The 26,987-nt window shown below is 61.2% G+C and overlaps 9 protein-coding genes across 9 annotated transcripts; all 9 read left to right on the top strand.

Annotated features, from left to right (window-relative positions):
* Positions 1-371: 371 nt before the first annotated feature.
* On the top strand, positions 372-1,451 carry LMXM_15_1020 (putative farnesyl synthetase; the record flags this gene model as incomplete). The annotated part of the gene is made up of 1 exon (XM_003873579.1): positions 372-1,451. One exon carries the CDS (start codon positions 372-374, stop codon positions 1,449-1,451), a length of 1,080 nt encoding a protein of 359 aa, XP_003873628.1.
* Positions 1,452-3,988: 2,537 nt separating this feature from the next.
* Positions 3,989-7,042, top strand: LMXM_15_1010 (glutamate dehydrogenase; the record flags this gene model as incomplete). Its single annotated transcript, XM_003873578.1, has 1 exon — positions 3,989-7,042. The coding sequence occupies one exon, from the start codon at positions 3,989-3,991 to the stop codon at positions 7,040-7,042; it is 3,054 nt and encodes a 1,017-aa protein (XP_003873627.1).
* Positions 7,043-9,464: 2,422 nt separating this feature from the next.
* Positions 9,465-10,046, top strand: LMXM_15_1000 (putative 60S ribosomal protein L6; the record flags this gene model as incomplete). Its single annotated transcript, XM_003873577.1, has 1 exon — positions 9,465-10,046. The coding sequence occupies one exon, from the start codon at positions 9,465-9,467 to the stop codon at positions 10,044-10,046; it is 582 nt and encodes a 193-aa protein (XP_003873626.1).
* A 587-nt stretch (positions 10,047-10,633) lies between these two features.
* On the top strand, positions 10,634-11,227 carry LMXM_15_0990 (putative succinate dehydrogenase; the record flags this gene model as incomplete). The annotated part of the gene is made up of 1 exon (XM_003873576.1): positions 10,634-11,227. One exon carries the CDS (start codon positions 10,634-10,636, stop codon positions 11,225-11,227), a length of 594 nt encoding a protein of 197 aa, XP_003873625.1.
* A 1,373-nt stretch (positions 11,228-12,600) lies between these two features.
* On the top strand, positions 12,601-14,718 carry LMXM_15_0980 (conserved hypothetical protein; the record flags this gene model as incomplete). Its single annotated transcript, XM_003873575.1, has 1 exon — positions 12,601-14,718. The coding sequence occupies one exon, from the start codon at positions 12,601-12,603 to the stop codon at positions 14,716-14,718; it is 2,118 nt and encodes a 705-aa protein (XP_003873624.1).
* Positions 14,719-15,478: 760 nt separating this feature from the next.
* On the top strand, positions 15,479-16,681 carry LMXM_15_0970 (putative NAD/FAD dependent dehydrogenase; the record flags this gene model as incomplete). The annotated part of the gene is made up of 1 exon (XM_003873574.1): positions 15,479-16,681. The coding sequence occupies one exon, from the start codon at positions 15,479-15,481 to the stop codon at positions 16,679-16,681; it is 1,203 nt and encodes a 400-aa protein (XP_003873623.1).
* Positions 16,682-17,444: 763 nt separating this feature from the next.
* On the top strand, positions 17,445-18,383 carry LMXM_15_0960 (conserved hypothetical protein; the record flags this gene model as incomplete). The annotated part of the gene is made up of 1 exon (XM_003873573.1): positions 17,445-18,383. The coding sequence occupies one exon, from the start codon at positions 17,445-17,447 to the stop codon at positions 18,381-18,383; it is 939 nt and encodes a 312-aa protein (XP_003873622.1).
* A 2,600-nt stretch (positions 18,384-20,983) lies between these two features.
* On the top strand, positions 20,984-21,643 carry LMXM_15_0950 (putative 40S ribosomal protein S3; the record flags this gene model as incomplete). The annotated part of the gene is made up of 1 exon (XM_003873572.1): positions 20,984-21,643. The coding sequence occupies one exon, from the start codon at positions 20,984-20,986 to the stop codon at positions 21,641-21,643; it is 660 nt and encodes a 219-aa protein (XP_003873621.1).
* Positions 21,644-22,958: 1,315 nt separating this feature from the next.
* On the top strand, positions 22,959-26,540 carry LMXM_15_0940 (conserved hypothetical protein; the record flags this gene model as incomplete). Its single annotated transcript, XM_003873571.1, has 1 exon — positions 22,959-26,540. The coding sequence occupies one exon, from the start codon at positions 22,959-22,961 to the stop codon at positions 26,538-26,540; it is 3,582 nt and encodes a 1,193-aa protein (XP_003873620.1).
* Between the last annotated feature and the right edge of the window lie 447 nt (positions 26,541-26,987).

Genomic DNA, 26,987 nt, shown 5'->3' with positions numbered 1-26,987 from the left:
ACCTAATCGGTCCTTTGCTTCATCGTGTGAACCTTCCGTGTCTCTGTGCCTGTGCGTGCGTCAGCTTACCATCATCTGTACGGCGCCTCTAGCTGTGTGGTCAGTGTCTCTCGTCCCACCCCACCGCACCCCACCCCCTCCCTCTCTCTACATACACACATACACACATGCATACACACACACACACCAAAAGAAAAAATCAGTAATCACAGGCCAAAGAAAAAAAAAGAAGCGGCCAGCAATCACGCAACACCTCTGCTCACAGGCACACACACACACACACACACACACACACACACACACACACACACACACACCGAGACTCAGATCCCCCCCCCAAAGCAAAGCAAGAAGGAGAAGGGGACACGCAAATGGTGCAGCGTTCTCTGGCGCGGCTGTGCGTCGCGGCGCAGAGGCAGGGCAGCAAGGCGCTCGCGGTGGAGGGTCGCTCCTTCGCCTTAGTAAGCCGCGAGGTCACCGCCATCAAGGAGCACATTCAGTCACTCGTGACCAACACGAACAACGAGGTGCTGGACCATGCCGGCAAGTATGTGCTGGCTGCCGGCGGCAAGCTGATGCGTCCGGCGCTGGTGGTGCTCATGGCACATGCGATGCTGCCGCTCGACGTGAGTGCACGTCTCCTCGAGGAGCCGATCGGGCCGCTGGACGAGGTGACGCCGGGCACCATCCTGCCATTCTTACGGCTGGCGGAGGTCACGGAGCTCATCCATACAGCTTCGCTGGTGCATGACGACGTCATCGACAAGACCGACACGCGTCGCGGACGCCCCGCATTACACAAAGTCTACGACACAAAGCGTGCCGTGCTCGCCGGTGACTACATACTGGCCCGCGCGTCCTTCTACATTGCCACGCTGCAGGTGCCACGCATCGTCATTCTCATGACGACCGCGCTGGAGGAACTGACATCTGGTGAGCTTATTCAGATGGACGGCTGCTTCGACATCCCGCGCTATGAGCAGAAAAGCTTCTGCAAGACGGCGTCGCTCATCGCCAACTCGCTCGCCTCCACGGCGGTGCTGGCGGACCCGGGCAATGAAGCGCTGGAGCAGACGGCCTTCGACTTTGGCAAGCACCTTGGCATCGCCTTCCAGATCCTCGACGACTGCCTTGACATCACCGGCGACGAGAAGATGCTGGGGAAGCCGAAGCTGGTGGACATGAAGGAGGGCATCGCGACGATTCCGGTGCTTCTCGTGGCGCAGCGCAACGCGACGGTGAAGGAGATGGTGTGCCGCCGCTTCGCTGAGCCGGGCGACGCGAAGTTCTGCCTGGAGGCAGTGGAAAAGGAAGGTGCGGTGGCCGAGGCCATGCACCGCGCGGACGAGCACTGCCGGCTTGGGTTGGAGTCGCTGCACAAGTTGCACCCCTCGCCCGCGCGCGACGCACTTGAGAGCGCGCTGTCGATGGTGATGAACCGCAAGTCGTGAGCCGCACTCGTGCGTGTGCAAGTGCACGTGTGTGTGTGTGTGTGTGTGTGTGGCCTGCCTCGCGGTGTCTTTTTGCTTTACTGCGCTGCGCGGGCGTTGGCCCCTTCGCTGTTGTCGGTGCCGTTCGCCATCTCGAGCCCGCTCCCAATCGAAGAGGAAAACACCCCTCTCTCCAGCGAGGATAGTGTAGAGGGGAAGGCAGCTACGGGCCAGGCGGACATGGACGCGCGGAGCAGAAAATAGAAAGCCGGCAGCCGCGCAGCAGCTGCCACCTTTGGCTGTCTCCCTCTCTCACGGGTTGCCAACTCCACTGAGCAGCCGTAGCGAGGGATCGATGCAGCAGATACCTTCTGCCGGGAGGAGGGAGAGGACAGCAGCGATCTGCTTCCCCCCCCCCTCGGTGATTTTTCACAGCCTTGATATACCGATGGATGCAGTTTTATCCAGGGCATTCATCCTTCTTCAACGCGCTCCCTTTCATGTTCGCCGCGTCCTCCCGACGTCACCCTCCATCCAGCCCCCTCCCCCCTTGGCGCTGTTACACACAGCCAGGCAAGCAGGCGCACTGCCGACACGGGTGACAGCAGCTGCGGTTAAGTCGGAACGTTTAACTACTGTGAGTGATGTCGTGGCTGAAAAAAAAAAAGAAGGAAGACGTGTAACCGAGGGGCACCGCACGCACAAGAGGAGCGAACGAGATAGAGGCCACAAAGGCGGCGCCGGTGCTGCTGGTCAACCCCCTCCCGCCACCCACCCAGCCTCCCCATCACCGTTCTCCGTCCTTTTCCACCGACGTGCGGTGGTGTCTATGTACACCGGTGCGTGCTCCCCAGCTGCTCTCTCATTCTCTCGCCATCCACCACACCGTGACGGATGCGGGTGCGCCTCCACCAAGCTCTCCATCACGTCCCTCCACCGCCCCCTCCCCTTTTTCTCCCCTCTCTACGCATCTGTGCCACCACCGCCACCCCCCCTCCCCTCCCCCTTCGCCCATGTGGGCTGGTGTAAGCAGCTCGGCTTTTATGAATTTCTGTTCCCCTATTCCTCTTCATCCCCGTCCTCTCTCACACACACTCTCACTCTCACCTTTCCTTTCCTTCTCCTCGTCGTTCGTTTTCTACACGTCCCGCCCTCTCTCGCACTGCGGCCCGTGTTGTGTTCAACGTGGCATCGTCGTGAGTGCCCCCCCCCCCATCTCGCCCGCTCCCAACATCTCTCGTGGGGCACCGTGCGCTCTCGTTTTTCGTGTTTTTTGTTGTTTTTTGTCCTTTTGTGTTTTCCCCGTGGCCCCTGTGCGATCGCGCCCTCGCGAAAAGCTGTCACGCCCTCCTCCAACCTCCTCCTCCCCCTCCCACCCCCACTCGCGTGGTCAAGTCTTGCGCAAGTGGCGCGAATATCATACACCTGTATAAGACCTAACAAGCGAAGGCAGCCTACTTACTCCGTCATCACCCCTCCCCTTCTCCCGCCCTACACACACACACACACACACACACACACACGACTAATATATATAAAGGGGGAACGTATTAGTATAGGTGGTTCCTTGACGGTGTTGTGGTGTAGTGTCTGTCCCTCCCTCCCTCCCTCCCTGCCTGTGTGCCTGCCTGATCAAGGGACCACACACACACACACACACACACACACACACGACTAATATATATAAAGGGGGAACGTATTAGTATAGGTGGTTCCTTGACGGTGTTGTGGTGTAGTGTCTGTCCCTCCCTCCCTCCCTCCCTGCCTGTGTGCCTGCCTGATCAAGGGACCACACACACACACACACACACACACACACACAAATAAAAAAAAAAACATAAAAAAACGTTTTTTTTGGAGATTTTCACATTTTTTGTGTGTGTATATATATATATATATATACATTTGTGTGTGCCCTGTCGCGGTCTGGACGACGAAAATTTTTCGCATTTTTTTATTTATTTATTTATTTATTTATTATTTGTTGTCACTTTTTTTTTTAGGGGGAGCTGTTGTTTTATATCAACCACACACACACAAGCACACACCGACTCATCGCGTGCCTTTTGTTTGTTGTTGGTTGTTGTTTTGTCGACCTAATTCTTGCTTCACCGTCTACGTGCCTTCCGTTTTTTTTTCTTTTCTTTGCCCTCGCTCGCAGCCCGTCTCTGTGTCCGTCTATTCTTATTACCGCTCTCGCTTTCATCTTGGGTGTCTTCGTTGTCGTTGTCGTTCGAGTCCTCTTGTCGGTGTGATCGTGTAGCTCTCTGTCTCCCTGTCTGTGTCCGTCCGTGTCTGCCCGGGAGTGTGTGCTTTGTTTGCCCGGCTGCACTTTCCCCTAAACCACAAAACGACCTTCTTGTAGTCTTGCCTGCCCCTCCCCCTCCCTCCCTCTCCCTCTCACACCCGCACAGCCGTGCTGTCACGTGTCTCTCCCCCCCCTCCTCCTCCTCCTCAGGCTATTCGCGCGCTCTCTCCCCTCTCTCGTGCCCGTTACTTTCTTAAGCGTCATACGGCCTCTCAGAACAACACAAAGTTCGACATCAACCGAAAAAAAAATGATGCGCCATACCGCCTCCCGGGCCGTGGCCCGACTCTGTGGCCGCGCCCTCCCGGCCAGCCACGCCATGACGCTGCTCGGTGTCACCTCGCTTGCCACCCCGGGCCGCTTCGCTTCCTCCGGCGCCACGTCGCCGCTGGTGGACCGGGACGCCATCATCAATGCTGTTGCGACGCAGGCTGTCTTCGACAAGAACATTGTCGAGTCCCTCGCAAACACCTTCGTGAGCGGCCTCGAGAAGTCGAGCTACCCGCGCAACTTCTCTCAGGCGGAGATGATCGCCCACGTGAAGGGCCTTTTGACGGCGGAGGCTCGCCACCGCATGGGCGACTCCTTCGAGTACGTCCACGAGAACCATTGCACCGCCTTCTACATTTGTCACAACGAGCCTCAGAAGAAGCTGCGCATGCTGCGCAAGATGGCGCGGTTTGTGTCCCTTAACCAGGATCCTAATCTCGGCAGTAACACGCACCACTACGTCAGCGAGGACCGAAAGTTCGCCATCTACAGCGCCTCCATCGAGTCCTTCGTCGAGAGCAGCAGCCAGGAGGAGCATGTCAACCCCAAAAACCCGGCACTGCCGACGCAGGCGGCCGCCAGGCAAATGACGGAGGAGCAGAAGAACATTATCCGGGGCCTACTCCGCCGCCAGCTCAACTCTGTTTTCCCGGTCTTCCACGTCGAGGAGGTGGAAAAGGGGCATGTGTCCTTCACGATGGCCACCATGGTCGAGCGCACGAATTACGTCGCCTCGCTGCTGTCCATCTTCCAGGAGATCGAGGGGGCTGAGGTCATGATGAGCGTGTCCTACAGCTTCTCGAATGGGGTGCTGGTGTACGGCTTTGAGATCCGCGGCGCGACCGCTGAGCAGATACAGGAGCGGGCCTCGCTGGTCGGACTGCTGCCAAACCGGCCCTTCAACGCCATCACGCGTCTGCACGAGGCCGGCGCGCTGTCATGTGAGGAAACGGTGTTCATTGACGCAGCCGTCATCTTCACCATGTACTTCACTCCGAGCCCGACGACAGACGACTACCGTCACCTCAAGGCGATCCTGGCGAAGGAGCCGAATGGCGTGAATCGGCTGAACAACCTGCGAAGCTCACTGACGCAGGAGGTCATGTCCGAGCGCTACACCGGCTCCGTCATCGCCCTCTACCCGGAGTTTGTGAAGCTCATCTACGAAGACTTCCGTCTTGGCTCCACGCCCGAGCGCCGCGCTGCCATTGCCGAGAAGATTACGCACCGCCTGCGCGAGGACGACCGCCCGGATTACGACCGCATGCTGTTCATGACCTTCCTCAAGTTCAATGAGGTGATTATTAAGCACAACTTCTGCAAGACAGAGAAGGCCGCGCTCGCCTTCCGGCTGAACCCGACGTTTCTCAAGGAGCTCGAGTTCCCGCGTGTACCGCACGGCGTCTTCCTCTTCGCTGGCGGGCAGTGGCGCGGCTTCCACATCCGCTTCACCGACATCGCGCGTGGTGGTGTGCGCATGATCATCTGCAAGGAGCGCGACTACCGCCGAAACAAACGCTCCGTCTTCCAGGAGAACTACAACCTCGCTCACACGCAGCTGCTGAAAAATAAAGACATCCCGGAGGGGGGCAGCAAGGGCACGATTCTCGTCTCCAGTCGCTACCTCAACAAGTTCGACGAGGTGCGCTGCCAGCACATCTTCCTCCAGTACGTTGACGCTCTGCTCGATGTCATCATCCCTGGCGAAAAGGGCGTCGTGGACGGGCTCAAGTCAGAGGAGATCATCTTCCTCGGCCCGGATGAGAACACCGCCGGCACCTTCCCGGCCGCTGGCGCGCTCTACGGCAAGGGGCGTGGCTACAAGTCGTGGAAGTCCTTCACGACTGGCAAGGACCCCGAGCTTGGCGGCATCCCGCACGACGTGTACGGGATGACGACGCACAGCGTGCGAGCCTACGTGACGTCCATCTACGAGAAGCTCGGTCTCAAGGAGTCGGAGATGCGCAAGTTCCAGACCGGCGGCCCGGACGGCGACCTCGGCTCGAACGAGGTGCTGCGCAGCAAGGAGAAGATGGTCGGCATGGTGGACATCTCGGCCTCGCTGCACGACCCGAAGGGCATCGACCGCGAGGAACTCGCCCGCCTGGCCCACCACCGCCTGCCGCTGCGCGAGTTCAACCGCAGTAAGCTGTCGCCGGAGGGCTTCCTGGTGCTGACGGAGGACCGGAATGTGAAGCTGCCCGACGGCACCCTCGTCGAGGACGGCTCTCGCCTGCGTAATGAGTTCCACTTCCTCAAGTACTCCGACGCCGATGTCTTCGTCCCTTGTGGCGGGCGCCCGCGAAGCGTGACGCTCGAAAACGTTGGCAAGTTCCTCAAGATTTCGAACGCGGACGGTGAGTCCATGATGGAAGGCAAGTACGCGAACTTGTCGCCGGAGCAGCTAAAGTTCAAGATCATTGTGGAAGGCGCCAACCTGTTTATCTCACAGGACGCCCGTCTGGCGCTCGAGAAGTGCGGCGTGACGCTCATCAAGGATGCGTCGGCGAACAAGGGTGGCGTGACATCCTCCTCGCTGGAGGTGTTTGCAGGCCTCTGCCTCTCCGACGAGGAGCACACCAAGTACATGTCCGCCAAGAGCGCCACGGATGCGCCGGAGTTTTACAAGAGCTACGTGAAGGAGATCCTCGACCGCATTGAGGAGAATGCGAAGCTCGAGTTCAACGCCATCTGGCGTGAGTGGGAGAAGGACCCGCAGCAGTCCAAGACGCTCATCGCTGACGCGCTCAGCAGAAAGAACGTGCAGATCCGCGCAAGCATGCTGAGCAGCGACATCTTCCAGAACCGCGACCTGATCCGCTACGTGATGGATCAATATGCGCCCAAGACGCTGAAGGAGGTGGTGCCGGTGGATGTGATGCTGAAGCGCGTGCCGGAGAGCTACCAGCACGCCATCTGCGCCATGTGGCTTGCCTCTCGCTACGTCTACCAGACCGGGGTGGACAGCAACGAGTTCGACTTCTTCCGCTACATGACCGAGGTCTACGCCACCGCGGCGAAGAGTACCAAGTAGAGCCATCATGTAGCGTCTGGGCGGTCTCTTGGGCTACAATCCTTTCTAGCCACCACCACCCTCCGCAGAAGCATGAGTCACTGATGAGCACGGTAACATACACAGGGCCTTTGATGCAGCCTCTCCTCCTCCTCCTCACCCACCTCAGCGAGTGACGTGTTGGCGGTGTGCACCGCATCATGCCCTCCCCCACCCATCCCCTCGACGACGATGTCGAGGTGAGACAGCACGAGGGACAGCGCGCCAGGAACCAAGACAGCGGAGAAAGGTATAGAAGAAGAGGGAGGCGAGGACCAACCGTAATGCAGTGCACGCGTCCATCATGAGCCTCAGCATTCAGAAAGGTCATGGCAGTTTTTTTTTTGTGGCAGCGATGGCCTGAGGGGAACACGGCACGCACATGTACACCGGAGGACACTCACTAAGCACATCGCAACGCGCTCCTCCCCGCATACCGCCATCGATGGCAGTATTGTCGACGCACATGTAAACATGCGCAATACGTGTTCGCACACACCCGCACACGACGAAGGCTGTTGACGTCCGTGTGTCGGGGAGAGGGGGAGGGGGGGGAGTGCGTGACTGTAACCGCCCTCTTTGTTTTTTGTTGTTGCACCCTGTGTCTATGAACCACATCAAGTGGGAGCCTCGCTCGACGTGCGTGGGTGTGCCCGTCTGTGCAGTGGACCTTGTGGTGGTCATGAGGCTCGGAAGGATGCCCTCTCCCCTCGCACATGGTGGCCACAACCTCTTTCCCTCACACACACACACACCGCCGCCGCCGCCGCCGCGGCGAATCCTTTGCGTTTACGGTTCGTGTTTGGTTTCGTTTGCTGTGTAGACCTGTGCCAGGCTAGCTTCTCGCTCGCCGCTCTCTGCCCAACCTCCCCCCCCCCCTCCCTCGGGGCCTCCACTCCCTCCTCGTTTGCATGGCCTTGTCCTTTCCTTTCGCTCCTTCTCTCCTTGGGTGTGTGTGTGTGGGGGGGGGGGGGGGCTTGCCTCCGTCGTTCACAGCCACGGCCACCGCCACAGCGCTCCCTCCCCTCCCCCCTTTTCCTCGATGTATTCGCCTTCTCTCCCTCCCACTTTGACTCCCTCACCACTCTTCGTCCTCGTGTTTCTCTCGCTATATATCAATATCTATACATATATGTATCCATATATATATATGAGTCTGCAGGCAGTCGGTGCCTGCCCGTTTTTGTGCATGCGTGTGTGTGTGTGTGTGTATTTTGTGGCTCTCACCCCCTCCGAACTGTCGATACAGCCTGGCGCCGTATCCGATCCAGCGGCCGTGCCATGGCTTCTCCCTCCCCTCCCCCCGCCTCCGCTCACCACCCTCTTTCTCTCTTGGCTTCGATCGTGCGTGCGTCGGTGTTCGCCTCCTCCTTAATACTCGTTTACATGTGTGTACGTCTTTGCGTGTGCGTGGAGGGGTAAAGCAGGGGTGGCGTTGGGAAAAAGCCTGTGGACACATGTGTGTGCGTGTGGGGAGAGGGGGGCGGGTTGATAGTCCCCCAACGGTGTAGCTGACATCATCGCCGCCAACTCCTACGTGCCTGCAGCACCGCCCACACTCTCTCTGTCTGCCTCTCTCCCTGTATCCCCCCTCCCCCCTCCTATACTACAAAGCTGTCGTTTCTTGTTGTTGAGACCCGTAATGCACGCCCCCCACCTCCTCCTATACCGCAGGCCCACCACCATTCCGGTACACGCAACCGTCCTCCTTATATAATGTTCCTCGTTTGTTTGTTTTCGCACGTGTCGGTGCAGGTGCGTGCATATGCGTGTGCGTGTGTGTGCGTGCGTGTATATGTATATGTTTATATGTATATGTGTGTGTGTGTGTGTGCCTGCGTGTGTGCGTGCGTGTGTGTGTGCGTGGGTGTGTGTGTGTGTCTCCCTTTTCCTCATTCCTTTTGACGGGACATAACGCAGTAACCAACTCAGCAAGCGAAGACATGACAGCGTCCCGCGGCACTGCTGGTCAGCAGAGGGAACCCCCGTTTGATGGACTTTGAAGCGGGTCGACGCCCGCCTCCCCCTCCCTCCCTCCCTCCTGCCCGACTTCCGCCACACCTCGGGTCCCCTCGCCACCGGCTTCGGGTCTCCACACAGAGGTGGTGATGCCCCACAGTCAAGGACCCGCCCGTGCACGAATTAAGTTTCCTTCGCTCTCCATGCTCGCGACACTGCCCAGAGTGTGGTGCGAGTCGGCCTTCTTATACCCCTCCCCCTCCCCTTCGCCCTTTCCCCCCTCCCCCTCCCCCTCCACACACACACACACACACATCCCAAAAAAAAAAACTTATGTCGTCTGTGCCACTGCCCCTGCATCCAAACACACGCACACAACCACAGAGAGTGAGACACTGGCACGAAACCAGCTGTACCCCCTCCCCGTCCCACAGAACCCCCAAGCATGGCCACCGCCGTCAAGTGCCCCGCGAAGAGGAAGGCGGCGAAGAAGGTGTCGCGCAAGAGCCCCGAGTACACGACTCTGCGCAAGAGCTGTGCTCCGGGCACCATCGCGATCATCCTCGCCGGCCGTTTCCGCGGTCGTCGCGCCGTGATCCTGAAGCAGCTTCCGCACAACGGTCCGCTGGTCGTGTCCGGCCCGATGAAGTACAATGGCGTCCCCATCCGCCGCATTGACTCCCGCTATGTGATCGCCACCAGCACCAAGGTCGACATCTCCAGCGTTGACACGGCGCCCATCACCCCCGAGGTGTTCCAGCGCCCCAAGGCGGAGAAGCCGACCAAGAGCGAGGGCGACTTCATGGGCGACAAGCAGAAGGCCAAGGCGGAGAAGGCTGCCAAGAAGACCTCCAAGGCGGGGAAGAAGACCACCGTGTCGGACGCGCGCGCCCAGCTGCAGAAGAAGATCGACGCCGCCCTCATCGCCGCCATCAAGAAGGACGCTCAGGGCAAGGAGAAGGCCGGCTACCTGCGCTCCGTCTTCACGGTGAAGCCCGGTGATGCGCCGCACCGCTGGAACTGGTAATGCACACCGTGCGCGGGTGGTGGTGGTGGTGGTGGTGGTGGTGTCCCCTCGCTCCAATTTTTTTCGTTTTCTTCTTTCAGTCATTCGTTTCCCGTGTCTGGCGTGCCTCCTCGCTTCGGCACACGCCAACAACACCGCGGCACAGTTAAAGGAGCAACGAATCATCATCGACGCCGCACGCCACGCCAAGGTTGGGGGGAGCGGCAACGCCGTCTGCAGCAGAGCAGACACCCATCGCAGAAGCCCTGGGTGTCTGCGTGCATGTGTGCTTGGTGCACGATCTCGGGTCGTGCTCCTTCTCTGTTTGGCGAGGGAAGGGGGGCTGCGTTGCCTTCCTCACCCCCCCCATTCCCCCATCCCTGTGGCCTTCAAGGGGTCACCGAGGCGCGTGCAGAAACGGACTCGGCAGGCCCAGTCGAGATGACAACGGGCGCACGCACACATGCAGGCAGAGGGACGAATGCAATGGACCACGCTGCACTGAGACCTCTCTTCTACCCTCATCCGCCTTCGTCTCCACTCGCCACACACGCCCGCTGTCGCCGCCACCTCGGAAAAGGCAGCAGGCACACGTAAAACCATAAAAAATGCCGTCCGCACCCCTCCCCGGTCAGCTGGCGAACTACAGCAGCCCGCTGTACATGTACCGCCACCTCATAAAAAACTCGACGCCCAAGACGCCGCAGCTGTACACGGCCAAGGACAACAGTAAAACAGCGATGCACCTCCTCACGCGCCGCATCGCCAACGCGAACTATACCGTGAACCGGTGGTATCTGAAGGAGAAGGTCGACTCTAGCAACCGCATGCGTCTCGAGGGGCTCTACGAGTGCGTGCTCTGCGCCTCTTGCACCGGCTCCTGCCCGCAGTACTGGTGGAACCGTGAGCATTTCTTGGGTCCTGCCGTGCTGCTCCAGTCGTACCGCTGGCTCGTCGAGCCCCTCGACCGCGACTTTGACGAGCGCGTGCGCATGTTCGAGACGGGCAACCTGGTGAACATGTGCCACAATATCTTTAACTGCACCATCACCTGCCCCAAGTTCCTCAACCCTGGTCTGGCGTCGAAGGAAATCAAACGCCTGTCGTCCCCGTCAACGAAGCGCGTTGGGCCGGCGATCGAGATGGACCCGGTTACGACCGGGAAGGCAGCGGGAAAACGCAGTCTCGTGCAACGGCTGTGATGTCAGCGCGGATGACGTTTTGGTGTGCTGTGTCGCCCTCAGGGGGGGAGGGGAGGGGCACCACCGTGTTTCCGTTCTGTTCGCCGTGAGGAGGCGCACGCGTCTGCTTGTGCCCTGTTGTGCTGCGCGGGGAGAGGGGGTAGCGGCAGGGGAGGGGGGGGGGGCACAAGCAGAGGCGGTCGATCCGCTCAAGCACGTCTTTTCATGCGATCACTCTAGTAGTAGTAGTAGTAGCCAGTGTCTTGCCCTTTTCCTCTTCTCCATCATCTCACGATCGTTGCGTGCTGGGGCTCTCGCCGTTTTCTTTCCTCGGCATGTGGAGAAGCCGCCGTTGTCTGGCCTGACTCGGGCTGGATACCGCAGAGGGGCTGCGGTGCGGTGCGGTGCGGTGCGTGTGTGCCTGTGTGCGCTCACCAAAACTGCAGAGATGGAGATGGCCTCCGTGGAGCGGAGACGTGGCTGCAGAAGTGCATGCTCGCGCCTCCTCCATCGCGCCAACGCCTGGGCCATCGATATTATCTCTCATGGCTTTTTCGTGTTCTCCCCGCCTCACCCCTCTTGTGTGAGTTTTGCGAGATAGCGAGAACGAGAAGGGAAGGGTTGGCAGAGGAGGGGTGCGCACTGCACGTATACAACCAGAGAAGACCACCCTTGTAGCCCCTCCCCCCTCCACGCACACGCGCGCCTACCGAGTGAGGGAGACACCCTGCGCATGTCGATGTGGAGGCGTGTCCTTGTTATTGTTTGCTGGCTATCTTTCGCCCTCTACCACGACTGAATGACCCACTTCATAACGCGAAGGCGTACATGCCCCGCCGTCGCAGGTGTGCGTCTCCCTGATCGAAGGGAACGGTGCTGTGGCCGCGGTTGCGCCACAACGGGCTGCAAACCTTCTTCTTGTACACGTGTATGTGTCTCGAGGATTTTATAAAGTGAAGGCACACACGGAAGAGTAGGATGCACGTGCGTGTAGCCATGCGCGCGGCTACCTCGGCCTCCCCCCATCCCTCCCTCGCCTCCCTCTGCCTCTCCTCTCACCTCAACACGCCCTCAATCTGGCCTACCCCCACCCCCACCATCACCTGGTGTGTGTGTGTGTGCGTGTGTCTCTCTCTCCCTCTCTGTTCGGGTGGAGCACGCACTCGCGAAGCAGCACCGCTGTCTCTCTGCTGAGCAGCTCGGCCACAAAGGACTGTCCACACATCCGCCTTCCCACACACAGCGCACGCGTCGCCGCAGAGACGCCGGCAGAGCTGGCGAAGTCACCCGGCATTGACAGAAAGGCTTCGGTGTCACGCGTTCCCGCACAACCCACCACCGCCATCCCCCACCTCTGCCCTTATCACGGCGACAGCAGAAGCCGTCCTCGGCGCATGTCACTCCAGTTCACGGTGAGTGGCCCCAACATCCGCGTGCTCCTGAGCGCTCTCACCTGCGTCAGTCGTCTCGGCGATGCCGTATACATTGTGGGGCTGAGCGACGGCATCGAGATCAGCGCTGTGTCGCCAAGCCGCAACGGGCACATCGCGGTGCGGGTGCACGAGCACTGTTTTGACCGCTTCCTGCTCGAGCTCCCGTCCCGCCGAAGCAACGCGGATGATGGCAGCGGCCTCGTCACCTCAGATCCAGCCGCGAAGGGTAGGGCAGACGATGCCAGCACCGATGGCCCCAAGCCCTACTTGTGTCTGCTTACCAAGACGCTCGTCGCGACAGTGCTGCGGCAGCACAATACCAACGTGCAAAGCCTTGACTTTCAGTACCGAACTGCGGAGTCCTCCGACAGCGCGGCGGCGGCGGCGGAGAGCGACGCGGAGAAGGACAGCGCTGACGCGGACGTGGTGCGGTGGCACTGCACCTATGCACGCAGCCTCACGAAGACGTTTCTTCTCCGTCTCGCAGAGGGGGAGCCGACCAGCGTCTACGCGAACCTGTCGCGTTACCGCTTCGAGGTGTGTGGCGACGCCCGCGCGTACGGCAGTCTTCTCGCCTCGCTTCCATCGAGTGCGAATCAGTGTGCGTTGACGCTGCCGGAGAGCGGTGGGCTGGAGCTGCGCTCGGTGCGGCAGGCGGGGCCGTCGTCATCGTCCACATCGGCGGCAGCAACAGCAGCAGCAAGCGGCCGCGAGAGCGGCTTAGCTGCGGCACCGTCGGGCAGCATCAGAGCAGCGGACGGCAGCTCCACAGTGGTGACGGCGTTCGAGAGTACCTTCACCCTCTTTCGCTTCTTCGAGCCAGCTGCCTCACCATCGGCGACAGACGCAGACGGCGCAGCAGCGGTGACGGGGGCCGGCCCTTCGGAGGTGCCGCCAAGGCCGTTTCCTAATACGCCACAACAACAGCAGCAGCAGCAGCTGAGCCCCCGACGCGACTCCGTGCTATCTGCGTCGGATCATGCACCGTCGGCCACCGTAACAGCCGACTTTACTCCGCTGCCAGGCAAGACATTTGATGTGAAGCCCTTCAAGAACGCGGCGTGGCTTGCAGAGCAACTCGGCGTCCAGCTGCACCTCCTCACGGGCGAGGAAGGTGTGCCGATCATCATCGCGAGCATCACGCCGGAGGAGGTGCAGAAAAGACGTATCACCGCCTCGGCCGACGCCGCGAGGCGCGAGGGGCTACCTGGCACTGGTGGTGCAGCAGCCCGCCCGTTCTTGGTGACGAACAACGCGCCATCGGCCCCTGCCCCGACCTTGGTCTCGTTCATCCTGTACGTGGCAGCATTGGACTCGGAGCCAAGCGGCGGCAGAGCCTCTGGTTCAGGCGGCGCGCCTGGCGGAGCCGAAGACACGAGTATCGCTACCGCCATCAGCTCTGCTGTCAACACCCCCCGCCCCAGCACGCATCACCGGACGTTGAAAGGCGACAGTGGCGCTCCAGCAGCGGTGGCCGCGACGCCGACCCCAGGCTACGGCGATGAGGAGAACGGGGAGCGCGATGGTATGCCCGTGAGCAGCGGCAACAGCACCACGAGCGGCACCCTGTCTCACGTGGAGGCCAGCTTTGCGAGCACCAATGCTGCCACGGCAGCTGGTGGGGTGGTGGGGCGCCTGTCCCGCGAGAGTAACAGCACCGTCGACTCTGCGTACGCGACCCCGCGACCGACTGCGTCCCCATCGGAGTTGGTGATGGTCATGACCGCTGGCGACACTCCGGGAACCCGTAGCGCTGATACCAGCGGTGGTCACGCGGCCCGCAAAAGCGTTGACTTCCTAACGGGCGCCACGGCATCGTCGCTGCCGGGGAACTCCACCGTGGCCATGACAGGTGCCGCGCCGCCTTCCGCGTCACTGCCGCCCTCGTCCTCGCATACCCCCGCTGCCACTGCTCTCAACTCCATGTACCCGCTCGACTTCGAGGCGTTTGTGCGCACCTACACCTCCGCCAGCGAGGCGGACGATGCGGCGGGAGAGGAAGACGCGCAGGATGCCGAGCTGCGCGAGTTCCTTGCCAGCTGCGTCGCCTCCATGTCGCGAGGGCCGGCGCACAACTGAGCCGGCGATGATGATGAGTGCAGTGCGAGTGGCTGCAGGGCAAACAGGCAAGCGGGTGGGTGGTGCCGCGGACAGGGAGTGCGCGGCGACGGCAGTGTCGCTACTCCCTCTCTCCGCCTTTTCCCTCCTCGTCGCCTCTCCTCGCGCGACGTTGTACGCGTGAACCGGAATGGCTCGCACGTGCATGCAGACAAGCAGACGCACAAACACCGGCACTCGGGAGCGGTCGGCGTGGGGAGGCGATCCTCATCCGACTGCGTCGCACGGCGACATCGAGGCATTTGTTTTCTGTTCGCTGATGTCCCCCTTCCCGTGCAGAGGCGGATGTCGTGACGTTCACGGACCTACGCGCACCGGCAACGACGCATGCGCACATATGCTAACGCACACCCACCCACCCACACACACACACACACACCGTTGGGGCTCTCCACTTCACGCACTTCTTAACTCGTGCCCCTCTTCGCTATTTTTTTTTTGGTTTCTTGTGTCGTGCTGTTGTGAGCCACACCGCGCACTGCAAGCACGCATACACGGGCTGCCCTGCATTAACCACCGGCAAGCAGCTGCCCACCTCGCCACCGCAAGACACATACAAACGTCCGCGTATCACGTGTGCGCGGCCGTCTTGCGCTCAACGGCTGTGCGCTTGGAGCGACTCCGGATCCCTTACTATTTCGTGCCTAAAAGGTAAGCAGCCGTCGTCATCGAAGCCGCGCCTCGGCCGTCGATTGCCGCCTCCCTCCCCACACACACAGCCATGCCCTTATCCTCCTCCACAGCGCCGAAGAAGTTCAGCGCCGAGGTGCGCGACGATAACCCGTACAGCCGCCTAATGGCGCTGCAGCGGATGGGCGTCGTGGACGACTACGAGAGCATTCGTGACAAGGCGGTTGCCATCATCGGCGCTGGCGGCGTCGGCTCCGTCGTAGCGGAGATGCTGACGCGCTGCGGCATTGGCAAGCTCCTCCTCTTCGACTACGATACGGTGGAGCTGGCGAACATGAACCGTCTCTTCTACCGCCCCGAGCAGCAGGGGATGACGAAGGTCGAGGCCGCCAAGGCGACCCTCGAGGGTATCAACCCCGACACAGTCATCGAGCCGCACGCCTACAACATTACCTCGACAGAGCACTGGCAGCGCTTCTCGGAAGCGCTAACGAAAGGCGGCGTCAGCCCCAACTCACCGATCGACCTCCTGCTGTGCTGCGTCGACAACTTCCAGGCACGCCTCACTGTGAACCTCGCGTGCCTGACGTACGAGGTGCCGTGGATGGAGAGCGGCGTCGCCGAGAACGCCGTCAGCGGGCACATTCAGCTGTTGCTTCCCGGTGTCACCCCCTGCTACGAGTGCTGTCCACCGCTCGTGGTCGCTACCGGCTTGCCAGAGGCGAAGCGGGAGGGCGTCTGCGCGGCCTCGCTGCCGACCACCATGGGCATCGTTGCTGGCTTCCTGGCGCAGAATACGCTCAAGTACCTCCTCCAATTCGGCGAGGTCTCCGAGTATGTCGGCTACGACGCTATGCGCGACCACTTCCCCCGTGTCGAGCTGAAGGCAAACCCGGAATGCCGCAATGCGCTGTGCGGGGAGCGGCAGGCCGCCTACGCGGCTAAGGTTCGGAAAATGGGTGAGGCGGCGCACCCGCTCTATCCCGCGCGCAAGGCACGGACAGAACGTGCGGAGAAGGAGCAGCGGGCGGCGCAGGCGCGGGCGAAGGCGTGCGCGGCCGAGTGGGGCATCACGGTGGAGGCCGAAGGCAAGGACTCCCTCGCTGTCCACAGTGGGGTGGCGAACGTCGCCGCTGCGTTAGTGGGCAACAACGGGGAAGGCGAGAGCGGACTGGAGTACGCGTACGCCGGCACTGCAGCAGACAAGGCCGCAGTCGAGGATGAGGACAAGTACGTCAAGACGACCGGTGCGTCTGTTGAGGAACTCATGGCACGCATGAAGGCCATTCAATAAAACTTCATGAGGATAGGGAACGGTGCCAAAGACCAAGGCGTGGCATGTTTGTGTGTGTGTGTGTGTCTGTGTGAAAAAGAGAGAGGCGCACGTGCAAGGACTCTGTGAGCATCATATATCCGTGCGCGGGTGTCGGTGAGCCGCCGCTCTCTACCCTCCCCCTCCCCCTCATTCGCCTACTGGATCGACTCCGCGTGTGTCCAGTGCGTGCATATATGTACGTAGGCATATATATATATATATATATTGATATGTACGTATATGTATATATATATGTGTGTGCGCGTTTAGGTCTTTTTTGTGCTGATTCTTCCTCACCTCAGCGATCAACGCGTGTCGTGCCCGTGATTGGGATGAGATAATGCAACCCGTAAACGTAGAGGAGCGCACATAAACAGTGTGGGCAGCCGGCATGAATATGTGTGTGTGTATGTGTGCGTCTGTTCTACTTCCCGGGTGTCGCTGCTGTGGTTGACTCCCTACACCTCACCTCCCCCGCGCACTCCTCAGTGTTCCTACCGTTGCCTGTACCTCGTTGCGCTCGCCTCTATTGCCCCGACCCCCTCTCTCTCTCCAAGCACAAGCGCACACCATAGCCATCCACACCTTTCACACATCGCCGTCCCCTCCCCCTCCCTGCACGCTCACCGAACCCCACAATCTCCGTATTGTCCTCACTGAGACCACGCACACGCACCAACAAGCGGTGCCCGTCGCAATAGCCAAGATCCACTCTCGCTCTCTCGCTCCGTACAAATCGTCCATGTCGGACGACGATGTACCCGAGCGCCTCACCACCATCCCTGGCGCGTGCCCGACGCCACTAGAGCTGGGCATGTCGGGATGGAACATACTCCATTCCTCGGCTGCCGTCTACCCGTACAAGCCGTCCGCCGTGCAGCAGACAGCGATGAAGAACTTTATCGAGTCGTGGGCGCAAGTGTACGCGTGCAGCTGGTGTGCCTACCACATGCGGGAGTACGTGCGCGACCACCCGCCAGACGTGCGCGACAAACTCACTGTCTCACGCTACGTTTGTGAGATGCACAACAACGTGAATGTGCGGCTTGGCAAGGACGTCTTTGACTGCTCCCCTAGCGTGGTGCTGCGTCGGTGGCACCCCGGGTACCCAAACAAAATGGACGATATGCCCACGGTCGAGGAGCAGCTGGCGGCGTCGGACCGGGAGAAGTCCACAGCAAAGGACGCGAAGCAACGTCAGCAAGAGGAGAACCGACGTTTCACCAGGTTCGGGCTGCCCGCCCGCGAGGCGGCCCCGAACGAAGGTGTAGCCTGGCGAGACGCAAGTGAGGCGGCATCAAAGAAAGTAGATGGCGGCTTGTGGAGCTGGAGAATCTTTCGCAAACCAGTCTTAGGCGCACATGCGGCTAAGAGCAACGCACCTCCGGGCACGAACTCGTCATCTCCGCCTCCGACTACGCAGCACGAGCAGAGCACCTCCTCCTCGGACGCACTGAAGACCCCATCGACCGGTGCGGTGGCGGCAGACGCTTCTGAGGTCGGTGCTGCCTATCCCCGCCACGGCTGGTCCACCTCCGCCTCGGAGGCGCATGAGAGCTTTCTGATGCCTACCCCGTCACGCGGTAAGGCCGCCGATGACGAAACCGACATCGATGCCGTTCTCAAGCGTCTGAAGCAATGTCAAGTGTACTGCCCAGAGGACGAGGAACTGAAGCACTAGCGAGCCTGCAGATGGGTGTTATTCTCTGTTAGCGCATACATATATATATATATGTGTGCGTGCAGTCTACGTGCCGTTAACGAATCGTCACGCGCATTGCAGCCCGCGCCGCCGTCAAACGCGCCGAGGGAAACAGAGCGGAGGGGGGCGGCGGAGGACACACACGTATGGTCAGCCATGATGGCTCGCAGACGGTGGAGGTGGATATATGGAGAGGCGCTGAAGAACGGCCCGCACCCACACACCCACACACACGCACACACATGTGGCGAAGGCGGTGCAGACACAATCGATCCGCTCTTTACAAGTGAGCAAACGGCAACCTCGGCGTCCTCCCCTCACACGCGAGATACTCGCGTGTTGGCTACGTATTCTCGTCGCGTTGCGTCCGTGAAAAGCCGTGATGCACCCCTCCACCTCCCCCCCCCCCCTTCCCTCCGTGTGTGCGAGTCGCTCGTGTTTCGCCCCCCTCCTCGATGAGTGCCGTCCACACATGCATACACAGACGCCACCACGGGGGCACGTGCATCAGAAGCCTCTCGGCCTTACCCATCCCTACCGTTGTTGCTGTGTTGTTTTGAGTGATTTCGCAGCCGTGCCTGCTGCGCAAGCCTCATTTCCGTCGGAGAGGGCGGCCAGCGAAGGGTGTCGACGCACTACAAAGAGCAAGCAAGAGGCCCACGTACGCGTCAAGCCCTTCCCACGATGCCAGGAGCTCCACCTTCATCGTTCCGATCCTCTTGACGGTGCAGAATTCGGCACCGAGCGCCTAAGGCACCCATGTGCAGCAAGAAGGGCGTCACAGTAGCAGTGGTATCGGCGAGTCCGGCGTCGACAGCATCCCGATTTAGTAGATTCGATGCCGAGCACACGCTAGCCACGGTGGGCCTACGGAAGCTGCTGGTGGCGGGCTCGGGCTCGAAGAACTTCGGCGACGAACTGGACGTCGCTGACAACGCAGAACGCGTGCTGCTTGCTGTCAAGCCGTCTCACGGTCAGAACGATGAGGAGCCCGGATTTGCCGAAAGGCGGCAGCGACGCTGCCTTTATCGGGTTGAGCACTCCGGGTAGTGTCGCCGTCGTGAAGGCAAGTGCGGGTGTCTTGGTGGCGCGGTGGCGGGCCGATCTGGCCTGGAGGAACATACGTTAGCGAACTCGGCCATGGCAGCTGCAAAGGAAGCAACACAGGTAGATGCAGATGCGTGCAGAGATGACGCGACGGCCGAGTCAGCGAATACGTTCTCGCTGTCGCCCCCTCAAGCGCACAGTCGCCGCCAGCTCTTCTGGAAGCCGTCCGCACATGCCCTCCGACAGTCTTCTGTGTGATACAGAACGTCCTTGCCCTTCTTAGCCCCAGCCGCCTTCCGCATGACGTACGAGCTACGCATTTTTTTCGATCCTAGCCGCACTCATGCGTGCGGAGCTGAGCTTTACGCTGGCATACCGCTAGTGTGCCACTCTGGTGTTGTTGGCGAGTGGCATCGAGCTGGTGCAGCTGGGCAGCTGACAGTGCACTGGCGAAAGCCGTCGCAATGCCCGTCATCGACGACGACACTGATCGCCGTTTTGGAGCACAGGCGCTGCCTGTCGCGAGTGCCAACTCCAACAGATGTGCACCCGCTGACTGCGTTGCGGAAGGGCACCGCTTCCCTTGCTCTGCGCCGCCATCACCTCCGTCGGTGTGGTTGTGCCCATGGAGGCAGCTTTTTACGAAGTGCTGCAGTCACCCCCACCTCTCCGCCCAGAGTGTCCATCTCGCCTTCTCTTCCTCGGCAAATTTCGCCGTGAAGGACTACGTCGCGGGGCGCAAGATGGCGCGCGTGACGGCGAGGAATGCGGCCAGTCGTAACCCCGTCCCCCGTCAGTGTCAGTCGTCCTGCTCTTCTGAGAGTATTACACACATATATGTGACGCGTGCACCACTTCCTCGCCACAGACGAAGGTAACGCCACACCACTCGACGTACGCGTGCAGACTTGTTGACCTCTCCCATGATCATCATCATCACCGGCACACACAGGAACACGTCGACGTATGGGCGCGGTGGTTCACCGGCACGTTGTAGGCGCGACTCCTTTGCTTTTTCTTGGTTGATGTGCGGTCTCGTGGCACGACGTGCACCCGTCATGGCACATGAGGGGGGAGAGAGCGAGAGGGAGAGACGGGGCACACACGCACACGCACGTGTTGTGGAGTCGAGAAAGACGTCGCTTGTAGTTCGCTTGTCGCAGTTGGAGGTCACCACCACTACCACCGTCTTTCCATGCTCTCTCTCTGGTCCCTCACTCCCCCCCCCCTTCCTCTTGGGTACTGGCCGTGTCACTTTTGGTGTCTGTCTCTGCCAGGTCCGATCGGGGCGGACTGGCACGGATCGGCGAGTACACTGTGGATGAGGGTGACATGCCTCATGGAAGTATCCCTCCCTGCTGTGCAACGCCCATCCGCTCCTCACTTCCTCATCCACCCCCCTCCTCCTCTCTACCTCTTGCCATGGCCGTGCGCACATGCACGCCACTGCACTGATACATCATCCGGTGCGCTGCTCCGCAGAGCAGTGACGTTGTTCTTCTGGGAAGCTTCTCTCACACCCCGCAGAGAAAATGGGTCCTCTCTCCAAGAAGCGCATGATCATCCGCGACGGCGTGTTCTACGCTGAGCTGTTTGAGTTTCTCAAGCGCGAGTTGGCCGAAGAGGGCTTCTCCGGTGTCTCCTACCATGTCACGACGCTCCGCACGGAGATCGTGATCAAGGCGACGAAGACCCGTGAGGTGCTCGGCGTGAACGGCCGCCGCATCCGCGAGCTGACCGCCTGCATCCAGCAGCGCTTCAACTACAAGGAGGGCAAACTCCAGCTGTACGTTGAGCGCGTTGAGGTGCGCGGCCTGTCCGCGATGGCGCAGGTGGAATCCCTCCGCTTCAAGCTCCTGAGCAACCTGCAGGTGCGCCGCGCCGCCATGGGTATCATCCGCTACGTCATGGAGTCTGGTGCCAAGGGCTGCGAGGTCACCGTCGGTGGAAAGATCAAGGGCCAGCGTGCGAAGAGCATGACCTTCCGCGACGGCTACATGATCAAGTCCGGTACGGCTCACAAGTCCTTCGTCGACTCCGCCTGCCGCCACTGCTACATGCGCGCCGGCTGCATCGGTGTCAAGGTCAAGATCATGTTGCCCGGTGACTCGACTGGCCGCAACGGCCCGTCGGAGCCGCTGCCGGACGTCATCACCGTGATTGAGCCGAAGCAGATCACCGCGTCCGAGTAACGAGCGTGGGCATCGACGAAGGCAGCGAGAGACGGACCGATGCGGGGCACGGAACGGAACAACGGCCACCGCGCACACACGTTCTCGCTTTCACTGCCTTTCCTCATTTTCTTTTGGTGCGGGTGCGTACGGGCATGACGGCGTGACGAGGCAAGCGCACATTGCGCTCGCGCGCGCGCAAGAGAGAGAGAGAGCGGACGGCCTTCTGCCATCACCGTGTGTGTGTGTGTGTGTGTGTTCGTGCGTACATGCTTTCTATTTTCTCCACGATCACCGATGGTGATGATGATGTGCCCACCTGTCTACCCCTCTCTCCCACCCGTCCGGGTCAACACGCACACCGTCGCTTTTTTTTCCTCCTTTCACTCTGAGAAGACACGCGAAGAGATGCGGTGGTATCGCAAACAGCGCCGGGGCAGCCATCGGCCGGCAGCTCTGCCGGCGGGGGCCTGGGGAGGTGCGCGAGGGCCCGGGGACGCTTGCGTCATGATGGGTCTCTTTCTCTGGAGAGCCTCTCCCTTTCGTTTCTCCCTCACCGCGATAGAGCGTGGATGAGTTGTGCGCGCGAAGACGGGGAGGGCGACGTGGCGTGTCAAGCCCGCATCGTCTTGGACATCCCTCTGCCCTCTCGCTGCGACCTCATCACCACTGTCACCGCCGTGGACATGCTTGCGGATCGGGACGCCACTCTCCTGCATGTGCGCAGCCTTTCAGCGTGTGCAGCCATACACACGTCTCTCCTCTCTCTCTCGCCCACTGACTCGATGTCTTTCTCTCTTCACCTTTCGCTCCCTCCTCCTCCTCGTCTAACCGCGCTCCGTATCGCGGATTGCGTGTGTGGTCGGGTCCCTACACGACCGTCCCCCGCCGTCACGCGGCACCACTGCACAGCACCAACACCTTTCCCTACTCTTCTTGTGTTGTTCATGTGTTTGTTGGGGGAGGGAGGGAGGGCACACAAGGAAAGCGCTGCGCCATTTGTTGCTTGTCACAGCTCTTCCACACGAGCAGGTTGAGCGTGCGTTGTACGGACCGGCGTGAGTGCTCCTTACGCCTCCCCACCACCACCACCACCACCACCATCGTGTAGAGTCGCACGTCAGTAGAGTGAGAGAGACACACAGAGATAGACAGATCTGAGGCCGTTGTCTCCTTGAAAAAAAGGGCACACAATATATTTATATATACACCAAGCGCCTCTGTGCGGCTGTACCCCCCTCCCCCTCCCCCTCTCGATACGCCTCGCAAAGCGTGTACAGTAATAGGCTCGCACGAACCGCGAGCTGCAGCCTGTGCGCCACTCGCGTCCTCCCCTATGCGTCGCACATCCGCCGCGCCTGCGATGGATACCGCGGTAGATGCGGCGGACCCGCGCGTCGCGCCTGCGGTGCAGCAGCTCTCTGGCGTCGCCCAGCGTGTATACGCGGTGTGGCAGCGGATGGGCATCGCCTCGCGCGACCGGCAGCAAAAGTGGAACGGGTTTCTCTTCGGCGCTCTCCTGCCCTTTCTTGACGACTTCGGCGCCCTGCAGGAGGCCGCTGAGTCCAACGCAGCTGCGGAGAACGACGCACTGCTTCGGGACGTGTGCCACCTCGCCGTGAGGCTGGATGAGGCGCCGCGGCAGCCGGAGGTGGCGTCGATCGTGTCGCTACTGAAAGCACACTATGCACAGACGCAGCAGCGGCACCCGTTCGTCATCGACGGTGGCAGGGGTAGTAACAGGAGTGATGAAACGGGGTCATCGGATGCGGCATCGGAGTCGGCAGCCGCTCGGCGGCGCAACGGTGACGTTGGTGGGGATGCGGAAGCAGGCGTGTCCCCGTCACGCGGCAACGAGTTTATGTATCTCTCTATCCCCTCTTTCGTCACACTCATCAACGCCTCGTGTCCATCGGGGCAGCGTGGCGAGAACGACGACGAGCAGCACCAGCAAGAGCGCGTCCATCGGGGAGGCAGCGCGGGCTTAGAGACAGATGATGGCAACGGCGAGCAGGGAGAAGACGTCAGCGACAGCGATGCGCACATCTCCGCGACCCATGCCCTGCGTCGCCTGCTTCACAACAACACTCACGAAGGCGTGCGTCGGCAGCTGCACGCGGAGCTCGGGCGGCTGCAGCGCCTCGCCGACAATCGGCTACAAGTACTGCAGCTACTGTGCAAGCAGCGTGCGATTATCAACCGCAGCGCGCAGGAGCAGGTGGTGATACGTGCCGCGTATCGCGCCAAGTACCTCAGCAAGGAGGAGGACGGCGGCGGCAGCGAGCTTGGAAAGCGGATCAGCCTTGATTCGGACTCTGCGGTGGACCGACGGCTGCAGACAACTGCGGCCGTCCACGCGGCGTCCACGCGCTCCTCCGGGTTCGTCTCGCCGTTGACATCGCCCAAGACGTCTGGCCTCGCTGCAGCCTCGGTAGCGCCGTCCAGTGACAAGTGCGAAGAGAGCCGCAGCAGCTCTGGTGCCAATGACGAGGCAGACGCCATCGTGTCTCTTCTCAACCGCCCCACAGCCTCGCTGCAGGACGCCACGCGCGAGGAACTACAACTGCTCTTGTGTGCTGCCTCGTGCTCTCTCGACGCACCGTGTAGCTTGACTGGCAGCGACAGCAACGTCGATCACGCGCCGCTCAAGCACGGCGGTGAAGGCGAGCTAGGTAGTTCGGCGTGGCCGACGCCCACCTCTACAACAGTGACGACGGAGGCACGCATCACCGCACAGACAGCGACGTCGTCCACCGGCGTCCTCGCCGCAGCCGAGAGCGCCGGTGTTCACGCCAAGACGGTGGTGAGTAGTTCCGGTGGCACGCCAGCCGGCGAGGCGGTGCGCGCGACGGTGCTGGAGGTGGACGTGTCGAGCATAGCTGCATACGGCACCCACCAAGACCTCACTCTCACGCGCATTCAAGCCGAAGCCGAGGCGATTGTACGCAGCATCGACGAGCACAACCATCTCATGCAGCTGGAGGCGCAGGAGGAGCTGCACGCACTTGATACGCTAGAGGTGTTGTGGCGGGCCATGTCTGTGCAAAGGTCGTCTCCAAAGGCCTCGTCACCCTTTTCCCTTCCGCGCCGGTGCAAGGATGAGGCGGAGAGCCGAGGCAAGGCCAGCAGCTCAATTCATAGCAACGACCATGACGAGAATGCCGTCGCATGGCCTGTCAAGACTTCCCTCTGCTCGCCGCCTCTCGCCTCCTTCAAGCCGGAGCCGTACAGGCAAACGTTGGAGGAGATCGTTGCGCAGTACAAACAGCTGCACGCCGCGTACGAGGCGGATGTGGCCGCGCAGCAGCAGCCGGGCCCTGCAGCCGGCGTGGCACTGCTTCACGCGATGCCGACGCCGCCACCATCCCTGAAGAGCAGCACGAGACTCACGTCACCGGCAGCGGTGGATGATAGCGACAGCGCACGTGGACAGAAGGATGCGCACCGGACGGGCGGAGGCTTGTACCTGCCGCCAGCTGTCCGTCAAGTCCTGCGCGCCGCCTCGTACGCACCGGTGCTGGACTACGTCCGCCGCGCTCGAGCTGCCTTTCAGGCGCACCTTAGCACACAGGAGGACATCCTGGTAGAGAAGACAATGGGCCGGCTGCGTGACGTCTACGAGGCCTACTACGCGGCGACGGGCGACAAGACGTACGCGGTGGCACCAGACGGGGAGCTGCGCGTGGCGATGGAGGAAGAACTACTGGAGACGTTCCAGTCAGAGGAGTCGGCGGTCCCCGCGACACGACGGCAGCAGCGACGCGGTGATGTCGATGATGAGAACGCAAGCGGTGTCGAGGCGCGTGAGGCGGCGGCCGTCGCTCCACCGCCACCGTCGCCGTCTGGCAAGGTGCTCCTCAGCTTTCAGCGCCACCTGACGGCGTGCCAGCAGGTGCGGGAGCAGGCGGCGGACGAGATTGACTTCTTGCGTCTGCGACTGCATGTAATCGAGCAAGCCGCGCCGCTGGTGCAGAGCTATCAGGAGATTGTCCGGGAGGCGGCTCAGATGCGCGCCACGAGCCGCGAGCGGCTCTTGGATAAGAAGGTGAACATGGCGAAGCAGCTGCTGCAGGAAGAGAAAATGCGGCGGCGCGTGGCCAAGGAGCTTCCCCGCATTGTGAACCACCTGAAGGAGCTCGTCGCGGCGTGGGATGCCCTGCAAGCAGCCACCGACCCGCGCGAGGACACCGCGGATGTGGGTAGCTGCCACAACGGCAGCCCTGGTACCCTGGTGTTGTCTCCGCCAACATCGGCCAAGGCGGAGCTGTGGATCCACGGTCAACGGGTCCGAGACCTGCTGACAGCTTCGCAGAGCACAACGGCACCGCTCGTTTCGCGCGTGCGCAGTCGCAGTGCGTCGAGCCCGCCGCCGCTGCGGTCACATCCGCCTGTCCGGTCCGTCTCTCCAGTCCCCCCGGCACTCGCACGACACCGTGCAGAGCAGCGACTCGCAGGCCCTGATCGCGGGGCGTCAGCACACCCCTCCCGAAAAGGTTCACCGACGCTGGCGCACACACCCCTTTCCCGCCGCGGCACGACGCCTCTCCCAGGGCGCCACCGGGTCACCGGGGTGAGCAACAGAGGTGGCGAGACTGGCGCAGCGTCTGCAGAGAGACCCGGTGACTCTCTGCGATCCCACAACAACACTACATCGCTTGCGGTACGGTCCTGCACACCACCCCACTCGCAGCCGACAGCGCGCTCGCACAAGCCTTCCTCCTTCAAACCCCTACCACCTCGAGTGCCATCCCGCTCCCCACCGCCGCTGTTGCCACGTCGCGGCCTCTCCCCTGCCTCCTCCAACAGGAACCTGCAGACGCAGAAGAGGATCGCCCACCCGTCCACGAGTCCCTCACCCTCGTCAAACTCAGCCACCACCACCACCATCACAAGATTCGACAGAGCACCAGTTACGTAGCGGAACGGGGTGCGGGCGGGCACGTGTGTCTATCGGTGCTGCACGCCCTATGGTCTTGCATCGTCTCTGAGTATGCGTTTTTTTTAGGCGCCCACTTACTAGAATAGTTGCTGCTGCTGCTGCTGCTGCTGCTGTTCTCCCTCTCCCTCCCCCCCCACACACACTCATCGCTGTCCTCCCTCTCACAGATAGAGAGAGGACAAGGCACGGGAGGGGGAGGGGGGAAGATGGAGAACAGCGCACACATGCCCTCCCCCCTCCACACACACGTGCACATCCTCCCCCCCCCCTGTACCCATACATCCCTCCCCCTCCCCCTCCCCCTTTTTTGTGTGTCTCTCTTCGTAGATCCATCGCTTCTCCCGTTGTGCCGTCCCACCCAACTCACATCCCGCCCCTCGCCGCCGCCGACTGCCGCTGCTGCTGCTAACGCCCACACCTTTAGCC

Source organism: Leishmania mexicana, chromosome 15, assembly GCF_000234665.1.
Source record: "Leishmania mexicana MHOM/GT/2001/U1103 complete genome, chromosome 15".
Lineage (NCBI taxonomy): Eukaryota > Euglenozoa > Kinetoplastea > Trypanosomatida > Trypanosomatidae > Leishmania > Leishmania mexicana.
The sequence above is the reverse complement of the archived record's forward strand: the minus strand, read 5'-3'. Positions and strand labels throughout refer to the sequence as shown.